The 24,186-nt window shown below is 34.6% G+C and overlaps 2 protein-coding genes across 43 annotated transcripts in view; both read right to left on the bottom strand.

Annotated features, from left to right (window-relative positions):
* The window catches only part of LOC125660443 (glycerol-3-phosphate acyltransferase 1, mitochondrial-like), a 19,349-nt gene extending 9,829 nt beyond the window's left edge, over window positions 1–9,520 (bottom strand). The window contains exons 1-9 of one of the 3 annotated variants that reach the window (XM_048892274.2): window positions 9,289–9,520; window positions 4,334–4,622; window positions 3,454–3,567; window positions 3,244–3,308; window positions 2,761–2,868; window positions 2,429–2,469; window positions 2,240–2,327; window positions 1,560–1,656; window positions 986–1,122 (exon numbers count right to left, since the gene is read on the bottom strand). In XM_048892274.2, the coding sequence (XP_048748231.2) occupies window positions 986–1,122; window positions 1,560–1,656; window positions 2,240–2,327; window positions 2,429–2,469; window positions 2,761–2,868; window positions 3,244–3,308; window positions 3,454–3,567; window positions 4,334–4,600 (917 nt within the window). In that variant the 5' untranslated portion in view covers window positions 4,601–4,622; window positions 9,289–9,520. Of the gene's footprint in view, window positions 1–985; window positions 1,123–1,559; window positions 1,657–2,239; window positions 2,328–2,428; window positions 2,470–2,760; window positions 2,869–3,243; window positions 3,309–3,453; window positions 3,568–4,333; window positions 4,623–5,667; window positions 5,757–8,884; window positions 9,101–9,288 lie in introns of those variants that run through there. The other 2 variants (XM_048892275.2, XM_056148257.1) reach the window with 2 other exon arrangements.
* A 641-nt stretch (window positions 9,521–10,161) lies between these two features.
* LOC125660444 (protein hu-li tai shao-like) overlaps window positions 10,162–24,186 on the bottom strand; it is a 37,703-nt gene continuing 23,678 nt past the window's right edge. For 7 of the 40 annotated variants that reach the window (XM_056148263.1, XM_056148264.1, XM_056148258.1 and 4 more), the window contains 10 exons: window positions 23,984–23,998; window positions 23,421–23,435; window positions 19,416–19,611; window positions 18,960–19,091; window positions 16,418–16,525; window positions 15,800–15,901; window positions 15,036–15,107; window positions 14,782–14,841; window positions 14,010–14,122; window positions 10,162–12,490 (listed from right to left, as the gene is read on the bottom strand). In XM_056148263.1, coding sequence (XP_056004238.1) covers window positions 12,371–12,490; window positions 14,010–14,122; window positions 14,782–14,841; window positions 15,036–15,107; window positions 15,800–15,901; window positions 16,418–16,525; window positions 18,960–19,091; window positions 19,416–19,611; window positions 23,421–23,435; window positions 23,984–23,998 — 933 coding nt within the window. In that variant the 3' untranslated portion in view covers window positions 10,162–12,370. Of the gene's footprint in view, window positions 12,491–14,009; window positions 14,123–14,781; window positions 14,842–15,035; window positions 15,108–15,799; window positions 15,902–16,371; window positions 16,526–18,959; window positions 19,092–19,415; window positions 19,612–23,420; window positions 23,436–23,983; window positions 23,999–24,186 lie in introns of all 40 variants that reach the window. The other 33 variants (XM_056148267.1, XM_056148265.1, XM_056148266.1 and 30 more) reach the window with 24 other exon arrangements.

The following is a 24,186-nucleotide window of genomic DNA, read 5'->3' as shown; positions in this document are numbered from 1 at the left end:
CCCCCCCCTCCCAAAATAAAAAAAAAATAGTCTGTCTTTCTGTTCAAGAAAAAAAAAACGACCCGAAAACCATATTCACCTAATGAGACCCAATTTATTAATTTATTTATGATTTTTTCCATTATCCAAACACTGGAATGCTAAGGTTGACATTAATTTATTCATATTTTTTTCTATTACGAAAAAACTATTACCCAAACACTGGAATGTTAAGGTTGATGTTAATTTATTTATCTTTCAGTACTATCAGTGCTTTGATTTTTTTTCTATTACCCAAACACTGCAATGTTAAGGTTGATGTTAATTTATTTATCTTTCAGTACTATCAGTGCTTTGATTTTTTTTCTATTACCCAAACACTGCAATGTTAAGGTTGATATTAATTTATTTATCTTTCAGTACTATCAGTGCTTTGATTTTTTTTCTATTACCCAAACACTGGAATGTTACGGTTGATATTAATTTATTTATCTTTCAGTGTTATCAGTGCTTTGATTTTTTTTCTATTACCCAAACACTGCAATGTTAAGGTTGATGTTAATTTATTTATCTTTCAGTACTATCAGTGCTTTGATTTTTTTTCTATTACCCAAACACTGCAATGTTAAGGTTGATATTAATTTATTTATCTCTCAGTACTATCAGTGCTTTGATTTTTTTTCTATTACCCATATACTGGAATGTTAAGGTTGATATTAATTTATTTATCTTTCAGTACTATCAGTGCTTTGATTTTTTTTCTATTACCCAAACACTGGAATGTTAAGGTTGATGTTAATTTATTTATCTTTCAGTACTATCAGTGCTTTGATTTTTTTTCTATTACCCAAACACTGCAATGTTAAGGTTGATATTAATTTATTTATCTTTCAGTACTATCAGTGCTTTGATTTTTTTTCCTATTACCCAAACACTGGAATGTTAAGGTTGATGTTAATTTATTTATCTCTCAGTACTATCAGTGCTTTGATTTTTTTTCTATTACCCAAACACTGGAATGTTAAGGTTGATGCCAGCTGCTACATATGGACACTTGATCTTGTAATGCCAGAAGATGAATGTAAGGAGGACATAGTCCAGGTGACTGCGATGAAGTGGCAAGTAGATTACAGGAAGGCCTCTCTGGTTTATAACAAGTAGACATAATGTTAGGAAACAGTACAATGTACATGATTTTCACTATTGATTGACATACGTGTACAAATAGAACAGTAAACAAGATGAGCTAAAATCTACACATTATCAGACACCAGACTCCGTGACCATAACATGAGAAAAGACTCCATGACAAAATTTCAAACTGATCTAATCCAATTAGTATTGATATTTCTTAATAATAGTTAATAACACCCAGGCTGAGATGCTATTTGAGATATGATTCAAAATACCAGTAAATAAGTGATTTCCACAACTTATAAATGGATTTTCTGACTTCTGCTCTCAGTTTATGGTCAAGGAGTCAGATCCTGTATCCTATAAAGGAAATGTAACATGGAAATTCAAACTGAATCATTTTGAAATTCAGTCTGATTCTACCAATACTTATCAGCCAGTCTTACCTCAGACGCCTTTTTGACAACGTCCATTTGGCCTTTGTGAACCAAAATTGCTTGCAAAAGTGATGGGAAAATCTTTATGAGTATCCATGCAACAATACTGAAACAAGTGCAAAACTTCAATTCAATTTTAAAATTCATCACGATATCAAAAAGAGCATTGAAAATGAATTCACTGAAATATTGTTTATACCGATTCAGAAATAAAAATTCATCCCAGGACATAAAATCTTTTTTTCTTTATGCATTTCAATACCAGATATTTCGAATATCACTTATATCATTGAAATATTGCTTATATCGAAGCACTGTTTGCAGTCTCTCGTATCGATATCAAATGCTATTTTTCATGATTATACTCAGGAACTCCACAGTATTTCTCGTCCTTTTCAATCAATCCACTATTGGGTATCATTAAATAGACTTCAAACATTGTTTATGAATTTAGTCAACTTTGGTCACCGGTATGTTCACAAATTAAAATTTGACATATTGAGTTTCACTGTCTCTGTTAGTCAAGCCTAAGCACGGCACAGTGCTAAATACAGTATTTTATGATAAAAAAAAAATTGGCACTTTAAATTCAGCAAACAGTTGATATCTATTTTCAACAAGGTTCTAAGCTAGAACAACAGATCTGAAATCTCTGTTTCACAAAATATACGTAACTCCATTAGTCTTACCCTGTAAATTTCCCAGTAATGGTGGATTTCATGACTTCCAAGATTCTTTTTGCCCTCTTTTGTGGACTGATTGCTTTCTTGCTCCCATCTTTATCAAAAAACATATTCATTTTAAGATTAGGAGACACAGAAACATCAAACATAACTAGCAAAACCAAATATACAAATACATAGGTTGTCATTCAGTACCTGAAGACTCAGCCTTTTCTTGACATATTGCTTCACGTACCCTGGAATAACACATTTTACAAATTATTCATGGACACACAGAATTTCTCAACAAATTATCCACATTTCCTAATGGGATGGCACTCGCAGAAAACTGCACAGAACATAAAATGCATATGTGTTACAATGGCTTCTCGGGTTGGGAGCATTTGTTGGTTTTCAACTCTAACCATTTCAAAACTGATGCTATTTAAAAAATAAATTTCAGTTTTTGAAAATACATGAGGGCATGGACTAATACGCTTCAGGCTTGGTGCACTGTGTCAAGAATATAAAAGGGGGACAACTCTCACCTTGAATGACACAGAACGGCGGAACTGACATCTGGGTAAACATAACTCGTCTGCCTTCTCACAGCATACACAATGTTAGTAAAATATTTCTCCTTCCAATTTTTCCCTCTACAATTACAAAGTATCAAACCTAGCTGTGGTAATGGGGTTAAGACCCAAACAGAGCATACTACAATGTGATAAGATTGACCATATCAGCCAAGGACAAAGTCTGAGGTCAGTATGTACTCTTGGTGGATGCGATCAACCATGGATTTACTAAAATAACAACTGCTGTATCATTTTCTTTATACCAAAATCAACATGCTACAATTGCTTTATTTTTTTTAATCAAAATAAATGTGCTTTGAAAGCTTTATCATTTTTCTTTATATGATATTTCATGATTTAATAAACAAATAGATTTTAATGAATTACAATGAAAAAAAAAAATATCTAAAAACCATTAACATAAGAAATATTACATTTCATGAACTTATTTACCTCATTTCTAAATCCAGAATATTCTTGAAACCCATTTTTACAGCCTCGACTGTGTTGAAATCAACCTGTTGTAAATATGTAGATTAAAATCAGAATAAAGTCTATTAGGTCACTGATGTTGACACTACGCATTGGTAGTGTAAAGGATGAAAATCATAGAATCTTCCACGTGACAAAAACATCCAATATACAGCTTTTCATTCTTCTTACCCGACTGTTAGGCATACAGGAGCAAACTTTTCCTGTGTACGGCCGAGTCACCATCAACGTCTCCGGTGTAATGATAGGCTTACTCTTAAACTCAGCAATCACATTGGATGTCACCTATAGTTATATCATTGAAATATCTAATACACGCTCCCAATTTTCATTTTAAAAAATTCAAAATATCAAACAAAGACTGCCATGAAAGACTTGTGTGCCTACACTGCAGGTTTCTATTTTCAGGGCATCAGTTTAGTTAGTATCGGTTAAAACATAGCATCATAAACAACATATACACAACAAATATGAAGCTTGAAGTGCAAGAATTTGAAAATCTATGGACCAAGATAAAGTTTGTGTGACGGGCTGACAGACTGCCCGAGTACCTGATGAGATACATTATCCTCTCTCAAGCTTGGATTTCTCAAATCTCATTAAGTTTGAATTTTATTTGATCAGTCAAAGTTTAAGTAAAATCTCTGACTATTTCGAAAAATTCAGGCCAGGAAAGCAGAGAGAAATGATTGAACGGGAGTTATTCCTAGAGCAACAGAGAGAAATGATTGAACGGGAGTTATTCCTAGAGCAATAGAAAGAAATGATTGAACGGGAGTTATTCCTAGAGCAACAGAGAGAAATGATTGAACGGGAGTTATTCCTAGAGCAACAGAGAGAAATGATTGAACGGGAGTTATTCCTAGAGCAACAGAGAGAAATGATTGAACGGGAGTTATTCCTAGAGCAACAGAGAGAAATGATTGAACGGGAGTTATTCCTAGAGCAACAGAGAGAAATGATTGAACGGGAGTAATTCCTAGAGCAACACAAGTGAAGGACGGAGATGAGTTTTGTTCTACTTCTCCGCGATTCTTTAATCTACTCTTACCTCTTCTGTAGACAGAGTTGCCTGTCTCCTGCTTCTTTGCTTTGCTCGCCTGTGAGCCATTGGGCGGACACTGTCCCCATATCGTTCTCTCCATTTTGATCTTCCTTCCTGCGTTATCTTCTCTGCCAGCTGTCCGACCTGGTCCCATTTAATTTGGCTTTCTCCCATTGTATCCCCACCTCCAGTTCTGGGACCTTGCCCCTCCCACTTGGCAAACACAGCCTGCATATTGGGGGTTAGGGGGTCAGTTGCTCTCTGGGTAGTCATTGTCCTGACAATCCCCTTCTATCTGCAATTAATCAATTACATAACAATTCAAAATACATCATCTGATCAATCAAGATAATCTGGAATAATAAAACACACACATTCTGTCTTGACGCTTCAACAGCTGATGCATAGTACAAGAATATGTACTACATATTAAGCTATCATGATGTATAAATGACCGGCTAAAACAAGTAAATATTGACTTTCTAAAAATATATCGGATTAGATATTCACTACACTTATTTATCACTGATAAACTACTAAATCAAATCAGATGATAGTCAGATATACCCATTATATTAATTTCCTTAGGACATTCACCCTAAAAGTTAATAAATAAGAAAATAAACTTAATACCTGCAAACATTTTCCCAATAAATAACACTTTTATTTATATATTGAATATCCAAACTTTTCAATGCTGTACCCTGTTGTCAGCACAAGAGGCAGTGAACTGCTTGTTTCCTACACTGGTACTGAATGTGCCTCAGGTGAGACAGCAATATAAAATATATCACACCTTGACATAATGTAATATCATCTAATGTGCATCAAACTTTATATATCTATAGGTGCTCCATGTCAGTGAATTTGATTAAAAACAAAAGTTTAAACTAAGGATCTCCCTATGTCACACGGGCTGGATTCTCCTATTCTAGTTTATAACTCTGCAACAACTCAGTAAACTTATAGCTATGAAAATTTTGTCTTCTTTCATTTACACAACAAGACGTGTTTGTGAAACACTGATGCCCCTGGATTACAACATTACAACAAAGTGGAACTGAAAGACATTTTATTTCTTTTTAAATTTCCAAAAACTAGGTCAAATGTCAAGGTCAGAAGGTCATAAAATCTGTTATCGTTGAAAGGTATTCTCACGCAAAATGCACACGCTTAATATAAAAACAGTACCTTTTATGATTTGAAAGATATGGCTTATATTCAAATTTTCTAAAAGTAGGTCAAAGTAAGAGAGTTTGGTGTCTTGTCACAAGGAATACATATGCTTATGGGGTAAATGATATGACAAAGGTTAAATCTTGAAAACGTGTTTGACCTACTTTTACCGCCAAAGTACGTCATGGTGCACCAATCCAGCTGAAAAACTAACTGAACTAATATTCTTGTGACTAAATTTCAGGGCAATATCTACGTCTGTAATGAAAACAAGGTTTTTCTACTATGTGATACTACAACCTAGACTAACAATAGACATCATCTGCTCGGCATAAGGTGTATGTGCACCAAGTTTGATGGTCCTAGTCCCAAATGTTCTGTCTGCATCCTGCCTATAAGGTTTTCCTACTAAGTAATACTATAACTATGACCTTTGACCTTGAAGAACAAAAGGTGTCCTCCACTTGGCATGGGGAGTATGTGTACCAAGTTTGATGGTCCTAGCCCCAATAGTTTGGTCTATATCCTGCCTACAAGGTTTTCCTATTAACTAATCTATGACCTTCACCTTGAAAAATAATAGCATCTACCGGTATCTCATCATGGTGATAAAATGTACCAAGTTGTAAGATCCTGGAGCTTACGGTTCATTTTGCCTACTTTAGGTCCGGACAAACAACGCTATACCATAATATGTCCCGTCTTTGTTGGGCGTATAAAAAGTGACTTCAAAATTGATTGAATATTGTTTTACGTCCCGCTCGAGAATATTTCACTCATAAGGAGACGTGACGTCACTGCCGGTGAAGGGCTGTAAAATTTAAAATTTAGGCCTATGCTCGGTGCTTATGGCCATTGAGTAGGGGGGGATCTTTTTCGTGCCACACCTGCTGCAACACAGGACCTCGGTTTTTGCGGTCTCATCCGAAAGACCACCCCATTTAGTCGCCTCTTACGGCAAGCAAGGGGGTACTGAGGACCTATTCTACCCCACGGGACTGACTTCAAGAACATGTATGGGGCAGAAATATGCCACCATAAATGATAAGAGATTGAAACAGCATAGATTTACTACTTATTACAGACAACACATTATTATTTACATGTATCATAATAAATATTCGAAATAACAGCTCAGTTGTGGGCTACTAAAATATACGCATTTAGCCCAATAAGTTGAACAACAACCCCACCCATCTGAAGAGGAAACAATAAAATATATTCTGTGGTAATGTGACTTTTTACAATTATTACAGGCAGAATTTGAACACTCTCTAAAAGATAAGACTGATTTACAAATAGCTATTACAAAAAAATCTTTTATCCTTGGTTTTATTGAAAATAATAGTATGATACAAAACACTATTGTCTTATTATGGCTTAAATACTATGTCTATACAGCAAGATGCATTGAGAAGCCCTCGAGTGTGGGTAATGCAATATCAACAAGAGCAACGCCAACGTGGCATAATATGCCCGTAGATTTTGCTCCAGAAAACATATTTTAGTGGGATTCATATTTTAGTGAAGTTAGCACTGGCCTCTGTGAGCTAATTCATTATCATGGTGATCAAATATACCAAGTTATAATATCCAGGAGCTTACGGTTCGGTTTGTATCCTGCCCACAAGGTTTTCCTTATAAGTGATACTACGACCTTGACCTTTGACCTCTCACTTTGAAAAACAATAGGCACATTCCTCTCATCATGATGATCAAATATACCAAGTTATAATATCCTGGAGCTTACGGTTCGGTTTGTATCCTGCCCACAAGGTTTTCCTAAAAAGTGATACTACAACCTTGACCTTTGACCTTGAAAAACAATAGGCACCTTCCTCTCATCATGGTGATCAAATATACCAAGTTATAATATCCTGGAGCTTACGGTTCGGTTTGTATCCTGCCCACAAGGTTTTCCTAATAAGTGATACTATGACCTTGACCTTTGACCTTGAAAAACAATAGGCATCTTCCTCTCATCATGGTGATCAAATGTACCAAGTTGTAAAGTCCTAGGGCTTATGGTTCAGTCTGTATCCTGCCCACAAGGTCCGGACAGACGGACGACGCCATACCATAATACGTCCTGGTCTTCCACGGGGTATAAAAATGATTTTTTTTTATGAAACACAAAAATTTCTTATAAAAATGGTGAAAAGGAAAAGTTTGATATTCAATGGAATAGGTGGAACCGGCTGTTTCCTTAAAACCTCTTCCCCTCTCTCTCTCTGTGGCTGTCTCTCTCTGGCTGTCTCTCTCTCTCTCTCTGTGTGTCTGTCTCTCTCTCTCTGTGGCTGTCCCTCTCTCTGTGGCTGTCTCTCTCTCTGTGGCTGTCTCTCCCTCTCTCTCTCTGTGTGTGGCTGTCTCTCTCTCTGTGGCTCTCCCTCTGTGGCTGTCTCTCTCTCTCTCTCTGTGACTGTCTCTCTCTCTGTGTGGCTGTCTCTCTCTCTGTGTGGCTGTCTCTCTCTCTGTGGCTGTCTCTCTGTGTGGCTGTCTCTCTCTCTGTGGCTCTCTCTCTCTGTGGCTGGCTCTCTCTCTCTGTGGTTGGCTCTCTCTCTCTGTGGCTGTCTCTCTCTCTGTCTCTCTTGAAACCCCATGTATCCTCAGCTTCTGTTCTTGTTTTGCTATATCAATGTATACCTGATTTATATGAAAGCCAGTTTGACTTGGAAAGAACCTCAAATTGCGTGTAATTTTTAGTTACAGTCAATCTATGAATCTGGGATGTTTGGTTATTTCTGAAACTGAATTAAACCACCTTTGGAGTTAGATCCAAGATGGCTGTTTTTGGGGTTTTTTTTATGTGTGAGTGACATACTAGTGGGGGGGGGGGGGGGGGGGGGTGGGTGTCCCTTTTAAATTAATTAAACCAGTCACATTCTAACAGGACCCCTGCATTACTAGTCAGGTGCTCTAATTTCCACTGAGCTATTCAGGCTGATATCCAGTCCATATAGCCCTAACTACTACATAATCAAACACAGCTTGAACTAATCAATGTCAACAGGGGGCAACACAGAACAGATATGGCTGCTCTGTCTGCTTCACAGTTTCCAATAAACCCATATAATGGTTATTAGACAGCACAAATTCCACTGTACCTATATTACAGTGATTTTTGTTTTCACTGCACAATTAAACTGTCAATCTTACAAGTTATTTACTTTTTTTTTTTTTTTTTTTTTTTTTTTACAATAACACATATCTTTTTTAAAAGTACATATTGCACGAGTACTTTACCACGAATTTTCCATCACTCTACCATAAGTTAAATGTGTATTCAAAAGCACAAAAATATGCATGCTACCTTGGTAAAGATTACCCCATCATTCTAATCTATAAAATTAAATTATCTAGACTAAAGACTGTTTTTCTTACCTGTTAAACAAAGTGTGTGCATTGGAAACTTTTTAAAAACTGGCACAGCGTTTAACCAACATTTGCATAATGTTTACTAGACTCGACCTTCGCTTCCACTTCACACTATATAACCCTGAACTTATTTTGATTGGATCAACGACCTTCTCATGGACGCTGCATAGATATATTTGTCATTAAAAAAAAAAATCTTAAGTATTACAGGTGTCAAGGTTATAAACGTGTATAAACTGTCAATAGGTCTGATGATGCAATCAACTGGCTGCCGGCTGAACAGCAGCAAAAACTTCAGACCTGAGGAAATTCGATCAAGGATGACCTCACGGGTTAATTCCCTGCCGGTTTTAGGATATCCGATGGTTGAAATATAATAGAGCCTATATAAAATTAAAACACATTCTTACCTCAGTTTTTCATATTTCAAAGCATTCATGTCCCATCTCTCAGGACCTGATCTTAGCGGAACAGACCGGTGTGTTGTTTACGTTTTGAGATCAAACCACGTGCTATGACAATAGATTAACTTGTACCAAGATGACATAATATTCTTGTCAGCGATTTACAAAGCAAAAAAAGATGCTAGTATACTACATTGGAAAGAGAAAAAACCTGTTGTTGCACACACAAACGCGTCTTTTTTTTTTTTTTTTTAATCTGTCAACTGATAAGAGACATGCTCTGTGCATGCAATATACATCAGTCATATTGGCCCCCTCCATAAAATATTGACGGTCATTTAATTTTTCATATGACAAAACAATTATTGTCCGCATTTTCTGACAACAATGATTGTTATATAGCCCCCAGGGGGTGGATTATTGCCAGATGCGAAACTCAACTCCATAACATATACTTTAAACTGAAAATTCAATGAAAAATACTTTTCATTGCTTACCGATTAGATTACAACTTCTAACCTTGACCCGATTAAAATCATGCAGTGGTTATAGTGAATAGGTTCATCTCTCTACCCTTGCCTTCATTGCCAAGAACAATGGGTTTGTGATGTAGGACTATGAAGGACTGATAACCAGGTAAATTTCAAGCATGCAGTTGCTTCCAGACACTTGAGAAACCATCCAATTTCATCATTCTAATGTCCACCATTGTATAATCCTCCAGGTGAGAACCCCATAAGTTGAGAGAACTTGTGTTCAAAATCTTTCATATAATATGCACTTATGCGATAAAATATGTTCAAATCAATCAATCAATCACTCATTCTGGGTCTGCTTTACAGTGAACCTTCTTTCATTAAAATAAAAACAACACACAAAGAAGCTACCATGAATCTGTATTATTTCTGTTCTACAGTCAAAATGAGAATGCACATACAGTGTAATCAGTACTCCACTGACATGATAGCGGTAAATATAATTACTTCTGCATTAATTAAGGCTCTTTTACACATGGTTGTATTCATACAAATGACTATATACATGGCATTGAACAAATAAAAAAAAATCACAGGACTAATTTGGGTAAAAAAGAAACACAAATGAACATAAAACATTCAAAATTTGTAGGCCAGTCAATATCCCCCTTTCCTTTACAAGTTCAGAAAAAAAATTAACAAACCCTTGGAAGAATATTAAGAAAACATCAAAATGCCAAGCAATTTACAAGAATCTGGGAATGTTTTTGTCTTAGCCTTTGGCCTTTTGTAGACCATAAGTTACAAAAGCGAAGTAGCATGCTACATTAAAGCTTGGGAGGACAATTTTCCGGGGTATATTTACATGGATAATTCACCAATATTCTTCCTGCAATACACTGCAATGAAACAAACAAACAGATCCAATGGATGCCTTCCATTTTAAAAACTTTATACATGTTTTATTTAGGGCAAAAATATCATAATTTTCACTTTGCAAAAAGGCTGAAAATATTTGACATATTACATGCCACACTGATAGTCCATAAGCAGATACAAGAAATACATACTGAACAAAACAGGAACAGTTCTATTGCAATTGCTCTGTGCTTCACAAGTACAAAACAAAAAGACAATATCCAGTGAAATTCAATAAGTAATGGTTAGTATCTACTTCTTGCTGTCCCAACTTATTGTATAGAAATAGACAAATCTGATATGGCTTTTGTTTTAATGCCCCAATTATCAGTGGGAATAATACTAGAGTTTTACCTCTTGACAGTATTATATATATAGTAACTTCTCAAAAAACATGTACACGAAAATTATAAGATCATTTGTTGAGCAATTACATCAAAGTTTGGGACTTGTATACTTCTTTTCCTTGGACTTTAGACTCTCAATATGCTATGCTTTGTTTTCATTTAATCTGATAGTAGCTATACCCAACGTGTCCTTGGTTGGGAGAAAAGGGATTTGCACCAAAGATGACCTACAACCTACATCTATTGCAGCATCTTGAGAACACAATGGTGAAAATAAGATTTTCCCATATAATTGCACAACACTCAAAGCATATAGCTAGGACAACTCTATACTAAAGACTCGATCAACAAAAATTGTAAAAATGTACATCAATAAATGTTCTTTAAAAAAATGTTTCCTCCATTTGAGTAGCTGTTCTGTGGGGAGACTTCCACTACAACTCCTCTCCAGAACGCCCCTACATAATGGTACAATCTATGTAGATAAAATGAGCAGACACAGCCTCTGTGAGCCAGCAACAAACATTCAGATCTAGGACATTAAGACGAGACATTTCTCTTGTAAGTTAAATATGACAAATGTACAATCCATTGTATGAATTTCTATTACCATTCCTAACATTGTACATATATATTATCCTTCTCTAGACAATGGTTATATCTGTGAATAAGTTTAATCATTAAACAATAACTATTTGGTTATTATATAAAAAAAAATTACAAGAGCATGCAATATTGCGATCATAATGTGAAAAATGCTTCCTCGAAAAAAAAAAAGCTCGGAAGGAGAAGATAAGCATAGAGTTGCATAAACATACACAAGAATTACAGAATGGCTAAACCCACATAGACACAGCCCAAAAACTGTCATCCTCCCGCACTGCTTTTATGGCAAAACAAGCAAACAACAATCCTGCTCTCTTCTCCTGAACTACTTAACGAACCTCGAAACTTGGAGTGAAAATAAAATATAGCTCAAGCACATTTCCTCCATGGAAGCTTAGAATAATTTCACATGCTGTCAAAGGCACAACATCTTCACTTATTTGAATAAACTTTGCAGTGAAACCAAATAGTCCATGAGTGCAAAAAACAAAGTATTGCTGGTACTGGTGGTCTTTTCAGCAGTAGTACATTTTGCAATTGTGTTCAAAATGGGTAAAGCAGGATTTTTCCGCATTCATAGACCTGTGCAACAAATTACACACTGTCAATATGAATGATAAGCAAATTATTCAAGTGGCAAGCTTCTGCTGTCTAGGTTTAACCCAGTATGAACCACTGCACGAAACCTCTGGATAAAACAGTGTGGAAGGATGAAGGTCCATGTCGGGCATCAGGGGATATTTAGATGGTGCTTTCTTTGCTTTCCTTCTTTTTCGACTTGGAGAAAGATGGCATTCTGAACTTGTTCTTTTTCTTCTTTTTGTCCTTGGTTGGTGATGGTATATCTTTAGTTGGAGATCCCTGTAAAAGGCAGTTTTAGAATGGAAAATAAATTTGATATTTTAACATCAATTTTTACACTTTTTTTAAACATGTGATATGTCAATTTCTACATGTAATAATGTGTCATTTTGTACATGCAAAGTTAGGGCTGTTCCAGAAATGATCAAATGGGAGGGTTGGGCGGCAAACGTTATTTTTTTGTGTGGGTGGTCGTATTTTTTCATATTTTAATTGGTCCGTGGTTGGACTGTTAAAAAAATATTTATTATGGGTAATGGGTAGTTTCTATTGTTTTATTTTGTGCCACGTGGGTGTTGAGTTTTCAGAATATTTTTATAGTCGCTCTTGTCGTGTTGGTTACAAAACGTCGGAGGGAAAATTGAAAATGTGCTTTCGAAATGCTGCTTTCGAAATCGGAAGTAACATAGAACTATTCGAGTTGTCGCTCTTTGCAGCGCATAACTTTCCATTACGGCACTCTTCAAATTAGAGGCGCGTTTAGTAGGGTCCCTTTGGACGTGATGGCGGCGAACTCTGTTCTGTAGATTATTACAGTTTACAGTGCATCGATTTTGGGAATATTTTGAAACCAATAGGTATTCCGTTTTCTAATAAAAATAGGCAAAACCTTAGTTAATTTATACGAGGGTACCGATGCGTTATATTTATCAGTCGGTGTGATGGTGATAGAGGCCTCCGGGCGGGGGCTCCATTAGAAGACGAACGATTCGTGGAAAAACATATCCATACCCATTTCATGATAATAGCATCGTTTGGACTCCCAATCTTTCCAACATTCCCACCATAGATGCCTTTGATTGTTGATGTGACATTGTTTCTTCAGAACTACTGTGATACAATGTCGCACAGGCATTACCGCGTCATTGACTAGAATGTTTGTCCCGAAAACCTCGCGAGATTTGTACCGTTTTCATTTTTAAAAATATTTTTGTGGTGGGTCTGGTTAGTTTGTTTTTTTTATTAGATGGGTCATTGTAAAATGAGTTTATTAATTTGATGGGTCATGGGGTAATTTTTTATTTTTTTTTTATGGGTGCTTGGTATATACAAAAGGTGCCTCCCGACCCCCCCATGTATTTATTTCTGGAATAGCCCTTAGTTTACTTCACCAGGTTGGATGTTTAATGTGAATGATTTTGCCCACATGGTGTACTTCAATAAGTTGTATGTTTAATGTGAATGATTTTGCCAGCGTGGTGTACTTCAATAAGCTGTATGTTTAATGTGAATGATTTTGCCAGCGTGGTGTACTTCAATAAGCTGTATGTTTAATGTGAATGATTTTGCCCACATGGTGTACTTCAATAAGCTGTATGTTTAATGCGATTGATTTTGCCAGCGTGGTGTACTTCAATAAGCTGTATGTTTAATGTGAATGATTTTGCCCACATGGTGTACTTCAATAAGCTGTATGTTTAATGCGATTAATTTTGCCCACATGGTGCACTTCAATAAGTTGTATGTTTAATGTGATTGATTTGGCCTGCGTGGTGTACTTGACCAAACTGAAGCTGACCTCTTTACTGCTGTGATCCTCTAAGGTTTCCCCTCCGCTCGCACTGTCTGTTGACTTTAGCGTGTCAGATTTTGATGGAGATCCTGTCTTTTCATCACCATTGATTTTGTGATCTACAGATATCAACCATGGAAAATATATAAAAGAAAATTAAACCAGATATCAAAACATAGAATTACAGAATTTTACATGATCCATTAGTTTTACACATTTTTTTTTTATCAGAAAATTGATATTTATATTGAAATAAGTATTCAAACATGCTTTTGAATTCCCATTTGAATGCCCATATAAAAGTTAAAAAAAAACAAAAAAACCCAATGATATACCATCTACTTTTCTGTAAAATGCCAACAAATATTTCATATACTGAAGCATTAAGCTGTTTATTGCCCATCATACAAGCACTAAACTTGTGTCGTAATGAAAACAATTACAAGATTATGTATATCTTAAATGATACAAATATTTGATTACAATATATATTCCATAAATTATTGTAAGCACTAATTAACAAATTCTTGTTTAATATATTATCTGCATAATTTGAACTGTACTAGATAATTTACTTGTAAAAATTAAAGTACCTCCCATCAAACCTCAAATGAAATTTAATAAGATGTTAAAATTGAAAACTGGGACCACTACATTTCCTCATGGTCCTTTCTGTTAGACAAGAAACATGAACAGCATTGTTATTTGACATGAGTGATATCTACTAGTGTCAGTGCAAAGCATGCTAAAATCTGTAAGAGCGTGGCTAAACACTTACCACGGGGCCAGCGGTCTGATTTAGACCGCTCAAAATTCTTCTGTTTTAACTCATCGATCACTGAGCAAAACAATTATTCAAATGAATATGTCATTTGCAGTTTTTGATAATCACAAAGTATTTTTATACAAAATAATATTTCACTGCTAACTCAGAATTAGTGTTTTTGACTCATTTTCTACAGAATATCATTGAGACTTTAGTTTTCTTGATTACTTCATGTGAATTAAATAAAGGATGGGTCAGCTGCTTACATTCTGGGCTACGAGGCGGCTCTCGAGTGGACTCAGAGCGCTGTAATTGTGATGACTTGGGCTCTTCAGATTCTGTTTACATGCAAAGCAAAACAGAGATACAACATCCAATCAAATTGTATTAATACAGATTACAACATCCAATCAAATTGTATTAATACAGATTACAACATACAAGGTCAACAAATGACTGCATTACCCGAGTTCATATTTCTTTTTATCCATCATGCAACAGTGATTGAAATAAGATGTTTGTGCAGTCATTTCTTGATGAAATTTACACAATATGCAAGAACCAGAGTTAAACAATTCAAAGAAAATCAAATGTGCAAATGCAAAATATGAAAAGAAGTGTACAACATTGGAACTCAAACATACTCCATGTCAAAACTGTGCAAATATGAAGGTCATGAGACTACAATTTCTGAGATAACTCCCCTCTTTGTTACTCTTTCTACTTCTACTACAAAGAGTATCAAGAAGCAATGACCAGACAAGCCCTCCGTTATGTTTAATGAATTCACTCCACTTTTCATACTGTAGACATCTGTTTTGTTTATACTTTGTAATGGAATATGTATTATGCTGATGAGCCGTAAGGCTTAAAGCCAATAAACAATACAATACAGTGAATTCATTGATTTCTAAGAATGACATTAAGACTGGAGGAATTAAATAAGTCTTGTCTGGTCATCACAGTTTGGTGAACACTGATGTTAATGACAAGTCAGGAACCATCAACCACAAGAAGTTCGGACACAAACCCTTGTTATTGCTGGGGCTCCCGTAAGAGTTGAGTATGTCGTCCACATTGGTCTCTCGTGATGAACCACGAGAGCTCTGAGAGTATCGTTTATTTCTGGTAACTAAAAAGCAGAAAATAATGGCATTCTAACATACAAGGTATATAAAGCGTGCAAAGCTGTTTTAGTGTAAATATAGGCATCTGAATGCAAAAAATAAACATCACTTAAATGATATACATAAACAGTGGAAGATACACAGAATTGTCTGAACTTAGAGAGCTTACATCACAGAACAAAGTCAAATTAATTACATCTACAGAAACTGGTACAAGGAGAAAGTACTACTCTATCATACTTTTTAAAAAAGGAAAATTTCAGTAATAAATGTCACTACCACTCATGTCATCACAAAACCTTTCAAATTTTCAAGAGAATTACAACATAATATTTAGAAAAGATGAGAATTACATGTGCTGGGCCCGGGGGGAGTATTCATTGGTACAATGCTGTGAAAGGAATTTATGTAAATGAATTTCAAATATTAAAAAAACCCCTTGAGAAGTGTTGTTGGAGAACTAGTATCTACAAACCTTTGGATGAGCCATTAGTGTTGTTGGAGAACTAGTATCTACAAACCTTTGGATGAGCCATTAGTGGTAGGAGATATAGGTTCTGATGAATCATCAACAAAAACATCGTCATCATCATCAGCTGTTGGTTTTGGTGGTTCTACTTCATGTTTAACTACACAACAATAAAACATGCCAGGATATACACCGCTACCATAGGCTTCATGCATCACAAATCTTTGTACTGCTTCAGAGATTTCATATTACGACACCCTTACTTCATGTGAGATTTCTCATCCACAACAATCTCTCTTAACAAAAATGACAGCAGTACAAAAATTTGTATACGATTCTGGTATTTTTGTTTGTTGTATACCGAATCCCATCCATCACACAGACATACTACGAAAGCAATAATTGTCAACACAGCAAATCTGCAGTTTGGCTTATTTTCTCTCTATTTTATACACAAAGAAGTAGGTTCATAAATGGCATAATTCCATCTTGTTTTGTTATTTTTAAGTTTGACAGGTCTAGTTGTTTTGAATTTTCTATATAACTTTAAAGATATATGATGCTTTAACTATCAACACATACCAAAACCTTGTCCAAGTTAATTTATGGGAGTAGATGGCATCTAAACTTTGTGATTTTGTTAAAAACAAGCATAATATATCTACAACTATATTTAACAGCTATTATTTATATCGCCCCAGCTCAAGATTTAGCTTTTATTGATTATCAATAATACATCCATGTTCCTAATCCATAATCATTTAGAGAAATTGGATCGGATTTAAGAGCCAATACAAATAATTGATAAATAAGCTAACAGTTGGCATATTTTACCCAATCTTAGAAATTTTTAAATAATGGTGCAAATTATGATGCAAAGTACAAATACTTAAATTAACAAGATGTGTTTGTAAAACACTGATGCCCCCATACTATGGTACTAAATGAAAGGCCTTGTTACAAGGAATACACATGTGAAATATGAAAGCCCTATCACTTAATGAAGTATTCAAAAGTTATGGTCAAGGTTAAGTGTTACAATTTAAGTAAGTCAAACTCCAAGGTGAAGGTCAAGAGGTCAAAACTTTTGGTACTAAAAGAGTGGTCTTGTCACAAGGAATACACATGTGAGATATGAAAGTGTTCAAAAGAAGTTAAGTTTTCATGGACAGACCAAAAAACACAATAAATTCCCTGAATCTTCAATTACAGGGACATACCGAGGAATGTGTGATGCCACAATGAGACACTGAACAGGGACATACCGAGGAATGTGTGATGCCACAATGAGACACTGATAGTCAACATCAATCGTGTTTTATAGGTCCTTCATCTGTCAACAAGGATTTTTTCAATTTTAGAAAATCCACATGGCCAAATTACACCATTTATTATAAACATACTTCTTTAAATGTTCCACAATACACATGAAACTAATTTTACAAAACAGAAAAAAAAAAACACACAAAAATGTGTTATGTAACATCATTGTGTTCTTATCTAAACATGGAATGAAATTTCCAATTTTTTTAAAGAATTTTTTATATTTCTCACAAATCACCTGCAGAGTTTTGTGTTGACAGATACACAGATTAATGAGCTTGTCTTTTGGGAGATGGGTACTACAATAAAGGATTTCCCGACAAATCACAAATCTTGACCTGTGATCTGAACCTTACAACTTGTGTGAGAATGCAGTGCAACGGTGCATTAAGTGATGCAGTGCAAATAAGCCTCTATTTAAAATGCAGTTTACTGAAAATTTATCACGGGATTATATCATCGTTTTGTATATACAATGAAAGGTATTATTTGTCCTATGTAAGATGTTACCCTATATCAGATTAGCCTGTCACTTATAAATGACTTGCATTAGTGGTTAGAAAAGCAAAATCATTACATCTGTTGAAAGATATCATTTATTCACTGGAAGTAGCCGGTCCCCCTGTGGGACAATGACTCACTACACTACGTACACAATCTATTGCTATTTTCCTGTTATATACATTTTATAAACTCACCCATGCCACTCTAAATGGATCATATACATAGTGTGATGTTTAATCAAAAAAGTGTATATCTTATATAACAATACAGCTGTAATATCAAAATTAAAATTGATCAGAATTTTCAAAATAATCCTGAATTTGAACCCAGACCATGATAATAAATTGAAAGTTCAATAAAGTCCCTTTCTAACTATTCAGGTACCAATATCTATGCACAGTATGGTGTAAAAGCAAGCTTCTAGGAATGATCAGTCTACAGGGTGTTCCTACAGTTCAATACAACAGACAGGCTCAAAACATACCATGCACCTTTAGCCACACCAAGGACATTTATTATCCCATTATCAACACATGATTTTCACTGATAATTTCCTGCAAGATCCAACTTTTTTTCTTTTTTTAATTAAAAAAAAAAATTGAAGGAAACCCTGATCAGGGAAAATTTGTTGACAACAGGTGCTTGTTTTCTTTCAAACAACATTGAATAAAGAAGCTTTAAGTACACCTTCCTAACTACATGCACTCCCAGACTGCTGGGGATACACATATATTGTGGGTCTATTGCTTGGTGGATGTTTTCTGTACCTTCTACTGCAGCCGTCTTCTCTGGTGTTGTCTCTGGTACCTGTTGTTGTTGGATTATTTGCATTCGCTCTTCTGTTGAGATTAGTTTCCCATCAGGCCCTGGTTCTAAAGACTCCTCAGTTGGGGCCTCCTCTGAATCATTCAATCCATAAATACTGATATAGTTTTGGATTATCTACCAAAATCTTTTTATCATTTTTTTACCAGGAGTAATGATCAATGTAAGGTTTTATGCATTATTACTAAGGGAAAATATATTTTCTATTTTTCTTTAAAAATGGTCTCATAGATTCAAGTCTTCCAAATTATTTCTTGATTAGAATAAATTCTTGTTTTCAAATTTGTATAGTCTTTCTGACATTCTGTTCATCTAAAAGATAAATTGTATTTTAACACAAATGAAACCACAAAACTAGTGTACATCATAAACTGGACATGTTCTGGTTCTCTTCTTACCTGGTTCCCCTTTAGACTTCCTTTCCACCTCAACTCTGTAGCGTTCAATTTCGTCCTGGGTCATGTTTTCAAAAGGATTGGCCTGATACTGTGATTTGTAGACTTGTACATTGTGTTGCTGGTCGCGTTGTATGATGCCTTTGGAGGCTGCCCCAATTACAATCACACTGTCTCCAGCCATGCTTAGTGTACCATCCTGTACCGAAGAATATTGTAATTTATGACTTCACAGAGAGGAAAGAGCACAGCATGTCAAACACATCAACATCATAATTATGAAAACATGTACGTGTATGCATGTTTGAAAAAAAAAGACTGTACTAAAAATATTGAAAAGAGAAAAATATATCATATGATTATAGTACACACTAACATCTATGTTGACAAAAACAACATCAAATGTGAGAGAAAACAAAGGGCCAAATTACTCACCTAAGTTACAGCAGAATTCATCAGAGAATTTATTTCATGAATTAACATTAAATTCACTATTCAAGGAAAATTCACTGATTCTAATCCAATTTTTTTTTCAACAAGTATTAACTTTCAATGGGACTTTATGAATATTTGTGCTTAAGGTTTATGCCATAGTAAGCATTGTGTTTTGTAGACAAAATTAGCACACCCAATCATAAGTCATATTAACCAACTTAAATTTCTGATAATTCCAACAAAAAAAACACCGACATATTTCTAGTGCATCTAGAGGAATGTATGACAAACTTTGTTCTAGAAAAGACATCAATTTTTATCTCATTCAGTTTAGAAGCCAAAGAATCTATTTTTGAAACTGATTCATTTGTTTTTAGTAAAGTGCAGTCACTGTGGTATAATACTACAATTTAAGCCAAGTAAAATTTGTCTATTAATAAATTTTCATTTTCCAAATAGTAATGGCTCTATCAGATCTACTAGAGGAACAATAATGGCACTTTCGATTACTTCATCATGCAGTTCTATTCTTCTAAAGAATTTATTTTTCATTAAGCTATTTTATTCTGATTATCATAAAAAGTAAACACTACTTCAAGACCACTAGAAAGATAAATTTCAAACTCTGGCATAAAGATTCTGGAGAAGATGAAAACATGAGAAAGTTGAGCCAGACAGATACACTGACAATAAACAATAAAAAAAGAATTTGATCAGAATTTTCACTTCAGCCTTTGGCTCAGGAAAGCTGAACATTCAATAGTGGAAAAAAATCTGTTCTAAACAAAAAATATCAACCTAGCCAAAGAATTTTAAAAAACCAAGATAAATACTAACTACTGTGAGAAAGGTAATCTTAAATTAAGTTCACTTCTGCATTCTATTCTAAATAAAGTGCACCGCTAGGGTACACGATACGCCTGTCTGCACTACATGTATGCGATACATATCTATGTGTGCTTCCAGTTACAAGTTGTGACACTGTCCATTGCTATTCTAAAATGAGGCCAAAGTGACCTAATTTTGGGTTGTGACACACCTTTCCCCTAAGATGCAGCAGCTGACCAGGTTTGATAGTCCTGAGCCTCAGTGTGAAAAATGTGCTCAGGAAACGATATGTATAACCATAAAATTCCAAAAGGCCATTGACCTTCTTTTGGTTCACAACACATCTTCCCCCAAGATGCATCAACTGACCAAGTTTGATGATACTACACCTTGGTGTGAAAAATATGATCTAGACAGGATTTGAGTATGTAAAGCCATCAAATTACACAGCAATGCCACAGTGAACTATCTCTGGTTTGTGAAAACTTGAATAGTCTTCAAAGTTCGATAGATGTGACTCGGACATGAAAAAGCTAAAGAATGGGTGGATTGGAAAGACTAGAGCACAGTAACTGGTGTATAACATAATGTGTTAAATGAAACACTGTGCTCCAGAGCCTGAAGGAGTCATACTGTGGCAAATCTGACCTTGAAATATAACTTATATACAGCTGACTGGCTATTCAAGTTGACCAATTATGAAGCTCATATTTTGTGCAATTAAAAAATAATGACCAGGATTCAAGATCTAAACAGATATACAAATATCTGCCTGTGAATATGTTTTATACAGGACCACAAAGTAAACTAGTCATTTGATACTAATTGTGCTATCCTGTCTAAATAAAAGAATTTATTTATTACAGACAGATGGATGACGATATACCCCCACTTCTTGATCTCTGATGCACAAACATTCTATACATATTCTTAATATTCAACTGACATGGGATAAAAGTGATGGTGATGGGGTGGTACCTTTAAGTACAGGCAGAGGATAATACCCAGAAGTATTGGGTTTGGTTTAGATGAACTATTGGGAGGGTAACAGCCAGATCCCTTTATTAGTGCAGAACCTGTGTAGTGTGTGTGCTGTGTTATTTTGCATTGAGGTTTGCTTATCCTCTACCAACCATACAAATGTTCAATGGCACTCAAAATACCCCCCCCCCCCCTTTCAGGGTTTGACACTAACTTTTGAATTTTCTGTAAGGTACCCCTAAGGGTTAAAATAAATTATGTACTAGCTCTATATCTGTATTACTAGCCAGAGTCCTGAAGCAGTGAGGGGGAGAGTGTTCAACCTTGGTCATCTCTACACATTTAAAAATACAAACCAAATCATGCAATGTTTGACAATTTATGGGTAGCTGTAAGTTGTTTAAATGGGTAAAAGAGAATTTTTCTCTTACAGGTCAAAATTATTCACTTGTGCACAAATATTTAAAGGAACTAATTCATAATTATCCCAAAAATTTTGTTTTTCACTTTAATAATCAAAATCTACTGTTTCATAAGTTTTACAAAAAATTTAAGGTTATATATTATGACAGAAGCTCATGATAGTTGATTATTTATTGTGTAATCAAAGATTGAGATATATTATTGTTTACAAAGTTTTGAAAATGTATGGTTATTGATCTAAGTTTATGATATATATCACATTTTAAGTATTTCTTAGGTAAAATGAGCAATTTTAAAAGTTTAAATTTGTGTTTGTGTAAAATTAGGGTGCTTTAAATTCCAAAATTAGCATTTCACTAGTTAGTTTGTAAGACTCAAGTTTTCTTTACATAACATAGAGGTAAGGCTAAAATATTGCTTTTATCCTTGCATTAAGGTGATCCAAATTTTTATTATTATATTTACAATATATCAATATCATTTAATGTTTAACATCAAACTGAAAAAAAGAAATCTCTTCAAAAAACATGAACCAGCCCCTTTAACACTACAATACCTGGTAAAATGTTGGTCTGATCCTGTTTATTGGTCATGCTCTAGCATTAGTGTCAAACCCTGCTTTTAATTAATATCCTGAGTTTAAACTACCACATATAGCTTTGAAAGTTTGAGAAAAATAACACTGGTATAGTACAGTGTGGTAAAGCAACCATTATTTTTCAACTCACACAGAGAGAAGCAACCAAAGCAATTTCTATTCCATAAATCTGATTATGTAATTTTCTAGACTAGTTTGTATCATGAGTTCTAGAGTTCATATTTTATATTTATATTCACTCCATATTCCCCTGAACATTCTTCCTAACTGAAATATCTCATAAACTTTCAACTTTTGAAGTAGGCTAATCACTGTGTGAAAACAATAAATTTAATCTAGTACAACATAAGTTTATTATAAAAATGCAGTTCAAATGATTAGATCGTAAAATATAAGAAATTCTTTCCGATGATGAAAGTATACGAGATGAGATGATATACTTACAGCCAAATCACATCGGCATATATTTCATTAACAGTACATCATTTCATATACTTTCAAAAACCGAGACACTTCTTAACAATGTGTAATCTAATTTCATATCTTTCAAGAGTCTGTTAGCTTTTCACTTTTCTTGTCTTACTTGATCACCCAGTGATGGAGTTGTGTGAGTCTCTGTAGTGGTTGTAAATCGGTAATTGTGTAATGGTAACAAAGCTTAAAATGTTTGTGTGTTAGTCTTTTTCATCTGAGCCAATATATATATAAAAAAAAAAAATGAAGCTGCACCAGATAGACCATACCTCATATCCTCCAGCCTTAGAACAAAACAGGATATAAATGAAAATCATTACATTCTTCATTCTTGGAAAATAAATGTTTAGTCTTTGTCTACTAAAATTCTATTGCGAATTAGTGTTACAATTTCTTTGAAATATTCACCGCACTTTTTCCAATATTTCCAATTTCAAACAAAACACTATTTCCTGTCCCATCCCCCTTTCCACTCTATTATATCCATCATCAGTCAACAATATTGACCAGTGAAAATCACTAAACTTTAACAAGATATGCAAAACTTAGTTTTGTGGCACACATTTTTTCTTAATTAAATAAAGTAAAAATTAAAAAAAAAATCCTTACAGTGACAAAATACTGTAGATCTGAAAATGTTAATGAGACTTTTATATTTCACAATCTTGCAAAACTCACAAAAATAAGCCACAAGAATAAAACTGAATATACAGTCCTACTACAAAAATATGACCTATTTCAATAAAATATACACACGGAGATGATGGCTGTTCAAATTAGTACACAGGTACACGTAATATGAAAGTTAGAGATGGAGTAAATGAGAACTTACTAGTTTGCCTTCCGCCTATAGTGAGAAAAAAAACCAAAAAAGCATTTCAACTCACATCACAAAATCAAAAGCTGAAAATGAATTCAATATCAAATGCATAACAAAATTCAAAGCTGAAGATAATTCAGGCATTACACAAAACATACAATTAGGTAGGAAGCCTGAGTGGGGTACATAATACTACATCTAGAATACCAAAGTTA

This window comes from Ostrea edulis, chromosome 9 (genome assembly GCF_947568905.1).
Source record: "Ostrea edulis chromosome 9, xbOstEdul1.1, whole genome shotgun sequence".
NCBI lineage: Eukaryota > Metazoa > Mollusca > Bivalvia > Ostreida > Ostreidae > Ostrea > Ostrea edulis.
This window is presented reverse-complemented; position numbering and strand designations above follow the sequence as displayed.